The sequence below is a fragment of the Mirounga leonina genome, unplaced genomic scaffold, assembly GCF_011800145.1.
Source record: "Mirounga leonina isolate KUSES-001 unplaced genomic scaffold, KU_Mleo_1.0 Mir_174, whole genome shotgun sequence".
In the NCBI taxonomy this organism is placed as follows: Eukaryota; Metazoa; Chordata; class Mammalia; order Carnivora; family Phocidae; genus Mirounga; species Mirounga leonina.
In genome coordinates, this window is record NW_023270451.1 from 46,735,727 (window position 1) to 46,741,935 (window position 6,209).

Here is a 6,209-nt window from a genome sequence, read left to right on the forward strand (position 1 = left end):
ATATATATATATATATATATATATATATATATATATATGTCATAATAACAACAGTAACATGTCCTTTTCAAAATAGAAAGTGGAGCAACAGATCTCCTTGGATTGCTGTTAGGCAGGGTATTCAGTAGGAAGGGTAAAGAGAGGAATTCAAAAACACACACTTGGAGAAGAACCAACCCACACCTTTTATGTTCAAAGTCACAGGATGCTGAGTAGATGCAAGAGACGAGAGAACGAAAATGTGGTTATATCACACCCCAACACCTTGGGGAGAGAAGCCTAAAAGATAGGAAGCAGAAAGCTATAAGACAGTGTGTTATAAGCACTAAATGCTTTTTCACACACATGCTCAGCCTGGCTGATTTACCCAAACACTCCTCTCTAGCCCGAGTAGCTCCATGGAGTCGGTTGTAATTGTAAAGCAGCCAGAAAGAAGCAGCTCCTGAGTGTGTGCAGAGGAGTCCCTCCAGCCGAGACAGCACGGGGACCCGCCTGACAGCACTTTGACATTTCATACCTCGGACCCAGACTTTGCAGACACAACTTTCTGTGTGCACCTCAATATGATCACAGGTAATGTTCATACGTATGACAGGCGCTTACTGTAAACACTGCTCTGAAAGAGGTGCTACCTTGCATGCCTCTCAACGGTCAGGACCGCCTGCCAACCGAAAAGACAAGATCTCCAAGTAAGTTTACCGCCTCTGTCTGCAGCAGCCCGACAACTCAAAAATCATATCATTTGGCAGGGTTTCCCACGTGGATCAGTGACAATGAAGCTCACTTGGAAGATTGATGGAAAGGCTTTTTATAAATTGCACTTTCAACGGGGATCCCTTAAAGAAACATATACTACCTATCGCTTCCCTTTAGAAACTTGAAATATCCCAGTCAGGATGTGCTGTCCTCTAAGATGAAGCTAACTTATTTCAGTGTCTTTTTTATTTTGTTTTGGGTCGTGTGTCTATGTGTGCGTGCGCGCGTGTGCTCTCAGACGCAATAACTACAGCAAAACAAACTGCCAAGGAGCTTGTATTCCCATCACTGTCCATTAGGAACAGAACGTCTGCAGGATATACTTGGAGAAAAACTGTTGTTTTTTCTTTTTTAACTGCATTAGATATTTGATGCCAATGTCCAATGAAATGAATATCTAGTAGTAATGAAAGGTGTCTTGGGGATCTGCCTGGTCAACAGAGGAGCAAGCTGTAAATGTACAGCTAACACTAGAGCTTCCTGACTGGGGTGACCAGCTGTTCATTGTTTATGAAATATTTTCACAAAAAATACTGTGTATTTTCACGTCACCTCTCCTCAGCACCCCAAACCAGACAGAACCCAATGAAGTGAATGAAATTCAGAGATCTCTGTCCATCAGTCCAGTTAGAATTCTGGCCACTGTCCTGAAAGCAAACACGCTATTTCACTATTCCAATATTGCTAGGAAACTCCAATTATTTGTTCTGACCCCCACTTTCTCCAAAAACAGCCCTTCCTTCTAGTAATTATTTCCCGATAGAAAGAATCCTAAGAAAATATCAGAAGTTGAACTAGGAGGGGCGAGGGAGAGGAAAATTTAGCAGCCAGAATGAATGCTGAATTTGAACTGTTGGTAAGTTCTTGGACCACCTGCCAAGATGTTTGCAAGCATTTTGCAGAGAGTATCTTCCTTTGATTAATAGTCTGTAGCCTGAGTCCCCAGACTTTCCTCCTTGGGCAAAAAGGACCAGAAACATCTCCCTGGATATTGAGCTACTACAACTGAAATCTAAGGACATCTCCTCTTCCCCCCAAAGAAAGTATGCTTTGGAAATAGCAAGGCATTCTAAAACACTCAAAAAAACAAGTCTCGGTTGAAAAAAAAGGTAGCAGTGACTGTAATTAACAGAGAAGCAGTTGTGGAACGTCTAGGGCTGTATTTAAAGGGGCCTGCAGGAAGGGGGTGAGCACTCATGGCTGTAACGGGATACTTAAGATAGCGATTGCAGGGAGAAACGGGGCAGGGGAAGTAGATTTACTTACAGCCCTCGGAGCCGAAGCCAGATTTTCTCGATCTGTTCGGGTTGCAGGTATTTCAGAGAGTTGCTCTCAAATTCTTCAATCTCCTTGGTTGGCGACTCCATAGCTGCAGGTTATCACTGGGAGTGAGGCTGTGAGAGTTTGGACTGTCCCTCCCCGCCTCCTCGCCGGTCCGGCCCTCGAGCCCCAGCCGGACGCCGCGCGCCTTTGCCTGTCACTTTCTGCGTGCGCTCCTCCTTTCTGCGCCCACAAACCCGGACTTACTGCGGGCTCGCAGCGCGGGCGATTCCCGGCCCAGGTGCCTCCCGGAGGCAGCTGCGGGAACCAGCCATGGTCCCGAGCTAATACCCAGAACAGGGATTGTGCTTCTGCTCCAGGAGAAAGCACCTCGGCCCTATTCGGATTTTTTTTTTTTTTTTTTAAACAAAGCCACAGAAGCGATCAGTGTAGCAGCTGAAGGATTTGGGGGAGAAAGGGAGACCGAGCGGGGAGGGGAAGCGCCAAGGGGGAACTGGTGCGGGCGGGGTGGTCCGACCCGGAGGCCAAGCACCCCACTCCCCGCGCTCCCCGCCAGCCCCGGGCGCCCCGCGGCTTCCCTCCTCCTGTCCCACCCCTTCTCTCCCCTGCCTCGCCGCGTTCGCGCCCTGTCTCTGTTTTCTTTCACTTACCAGCAGCCCCGCTGACAAGCGAGAAAACTGACAACTGAGAAAAGTCGTCTGTCAGCGCGCGGGGGCTGGCGTCTGGTCTGACACCCGCGGGCGCGGAGGGAGCGGCGCACCGGGCAGCGCCGTCCGCGGGGCACACGCTCGCCGGGCTCGGGCCTCGGACCGGGAGCCCCGCGCGCCACGCAGAGGCCCGGCGCGCACAAAACGCGGCCGGAGGCGCCCCGCGCGCAGTCCCGGGGAACCGAGGGCTACGGCCCGCAGGAGCCTGTGGGCCGAACGGCGAGGCGAGCTTCCGCGGAGTTCGTGCTGGGAGCTCTCAGGTGCGGCTCACCTACACGCCCGCCAGAGAGCGGGTTCCATTTTGAAATAGTAAAGCAATTGGTAGGGATTAAAGTAATCACACATCACACTTGGAAAGTCCTAATATGTTCTTGCTAATGAGAGTTTTCATTTCTCCCTCCCTCCCCACCCACCCCGCCATGGTCGGGGGGTGGGGGGATTGGTGCCGGGGAAGGAAAATATAAACCAACGGTGAGGAGGTAGGAGTTTCCACCCATTAGTGCCACATATTCCTCAAGAGGTCCCTGCAGAGCGTGATGGTTGGGCGGGCGTTGAGACTGGCAAAGAGTTTCAGCTCCACAAAGTGGCAACTCACTGTGTCCCCCTAGGTCATTCACAATGTCAATAAAGCACTGTGCTCTGGAAGAATGGGACAAGGTATGGAGTTGGGGAGGGAAGAAGGAGGGGGGATTAAGAGAGAGACTAAAGACAGAAAAAGAGAAGATTCTGGCTCAAGTTGATTGCAGCCCTGACATCACAGAACTGGTGGTCAAACTCCCATCTAGATGAAGCCACTACCACCTCCCAGGGCCATTTCAAAGCTGGGACTCAGGGCTCCTGAGATTCTGGGTGCAGCTTGCCCCATAGCCTTATTTCCCTCCCTGGCAGATTCTTTCAGTCACACTCCCAGCATCCTTTGGCTAGCCATCAGTTATATGCCTGCTTCTCAAAAGTAAGATAGAGGTAAAGATAAGAGCTAGTTTTTCTTCATTGTTCCTGTAAAGTTACATTCATACGACCTTATAAAGGAATACAATGATATAGTGTCTAGATCCTAAATGCTCACCCATTTGGTAGTTGACATTTACTTTCCAGAAATTAGAGGTGAGAGTGATGGGGATGGCATGACTAGCCCCATTCATTCCAGTGGAAGAAGGTACCTTCCTCAAGGTAAGATGACTGACCTATCTGATTGAAAAGGACTTACACACTCACCTACCACACAATCTGAAGGCACCTCATTAAAGTCAGTCCTTGATTTTCTGGAAGCACACACATTATCACTGAGTTAACACATTACTACCAGACAAAGATAGCATTAAGCAGCCAACATGTTAACATGAAATTCATTTATCTGAAAAGAACCAATTACCTACCCAATGTCACCCAGCAGGGAGCAGTAACCTGCTAAAACTGGATGTTTAAAAAAAAAAAAAAAAAGGACACTATTTTAATAACTTGTTTTGGGGATGCAAGATGGGAGGCAACATGGTCCCCAAATGAGATTACCATCTCTGTGCACCTTGGGCAGCCTGCTGTCAGAATATGGAAGTGTAGTAATGAGAGTAACAGCAAACAGGTATCCAAAACTATCTATAGTCCAAACACTGCTCCAAGGTTCTATGCTCACATAATACTAGCAACAACTCTAAGAAGCAAATACTATTCTTATTGTCCCTATTTTACAATAAGAGCTGAAGCACAGGAGGTTATCCAGACCTACTAGAAAATGAACTGACCTGGAAAAGACCAGCATTTGAGTTATGGCTCATTACCCTATCCAGTACAAATCGGTCTCCCTCACAGGGTCCCATTTTCCACATGGTTAAAGTAAAGAATTTCGGTATAAAGATTTTTTTACATCTTAGTTCCACCTTTATGATTCTACAAGGTCATCTGGAGAGAACGGGGGAAAGGAATTGCTGAAAAGGGAGATAGATGCCTGTTGCTGAAAACATATTTTAATTATGGTATGGTTTCTCCAAGGACTGGCCTGGGATGAAAAGATGCAAGGGAATAATAAAGCGTATTTGTCTTCCTGCCTTCCACCATACCTATCACCTTTTCGTCGTATGAGTGGGATTTGGATTAAGCCAGAGAAAAGCAAATTTTGGAAGAAAAAGAAAAGGAACAGCCTTTCACTGCAATTAAGCCAATCAGAGAGGGAAGGCAAAAAATACTATTTTAAAAAGTTTCTAAAGTAATTTTGTTTCATTTTTTAAAACTGAACATGCATCAGAAAGTTAGTAAGGATGTATCACTTTTCTTTATTATAGAGACATATAGTTTTTGGGGCTGGAGGGACCTTAAAGATAATCCGGTTTAGAAGTTTACAAATTTTTTAAGCAACAGAATATTTTATTTAGAATAGCATTTTATAAAGGACTCCAATGCATACCTCATGTTGAAAAATTAAAGAAAGAGCTGCTCTGGTTGAATGGGGAAGGGGGGAAGTTCTTAGTTCAACAGGGACAGAGTTCACCTCTGCCTTCTCTATATCCCATCTCTGTGTGACGAATACTCCCACTTCTCAGATGAGAAAACTGAGCCCAAAGTACCTAAGACTATCTTAGGATTTCTTGCTCCTAATCCAGGGTTGTTTCTAAACCACACTAGGAAAAAATCTGTCTTCTCTCTGCCAATAAAGTATTACTACTATTAGATGCACCATGTTATTATGTCACTCAGATTTTATTCTTTTTATCTATCACAGACAGGATATGCTTGACAGTTGCAGCAAAATTATGAGCCACAATTTCCATGGGCAGTCCACTCAGAGACAAGCAATAAACAGATGCAAACCCACTGAGAAACAAAAGATCTAAGAAAATGCAAAGCCACTCACAACTTCGCTTGGGAGGTTAATTTCCATTGTGACTTCCTTATCCAGCTTTTTCAATAAGACTTTTTAGGAAATCTTATATGGTGAAACATCACTAAATATATATATAGACATGCATACATACATAAATATATAATGCATATACACATACATATACATACACATATATACATAAATATAACTGCCAATTTAAAACAGTTCCCCAGGGCGCCTGGGTGGCTCAGTTGGTTAAGCGACTGCCCTCGGCTCAGGTCATGATCCTGGAGTCCCGGGATCGAGTCCCACATCGGGCTCCCTGCTCGGCAGGGGGTCTGCTTCTCCCTCTGACCCTCCTCCCTCTCATGCTCTCTGTCTCTCATTCTCTCTCTCTCAAATAAATAAATAAAATCTTTAAAAATAAAAAAAAATTAAAAATAAAAAAAAAAATAAAACAGTTCCCCAAATAAACATAGAGTAACTTAGTCTAAGTACTAGCAAACCTCTGCATAATCAGCATTAAGTATCATAAGATCAGAGAGAAAGTGAACTCCCTGTCTGCGACAGAGTTCAAGGAGAAGCTGGATGACTATCAGACAAGGGAGTAGGCATCAGGCTTTGTAGACATAAGAATGACCCCTCAGGTC

General features: G+C 45.5%; 1 protein-coding gene across 3 annotated transcripts in view; it reads right to left on the minus strand.

Annotated features, from left to right (window-relative positions):
• The window catches only part of PDE1C (phosphodiesterase 1C), a 283,357-nt gene extending 280,509 nt beyond the window's left edge, over positions 1-2,848 (minus strand). Inside the window, exons 1-2 of one of the 3 annotated variants that reach the window (XM_035020856.1) lie at positions 2,688-2,848; positions 2,023-2,125 (exon numbers count right to left, since the gene is read on the minus strand). In XM_035020856.1, the coding sequence (XP_034876747.1) occupies positions 2,023-2,123 (101 nt within the window). In that variant the 5' untranslated portion in view covers positions 2,124-2,125; positions 2,688-2,848. Of the gene's footprint in view, positions 1-2,022; positions 2,382-2,687 lie in introns of those variants that run through there. The other 2 variants (XM_035020857.1, XM_035020858.1) reach the window with 2 other exon arrangements.
• Between the last annotated feature and the right edge of the window lie 3,361 nt (positions 2,849-6,209).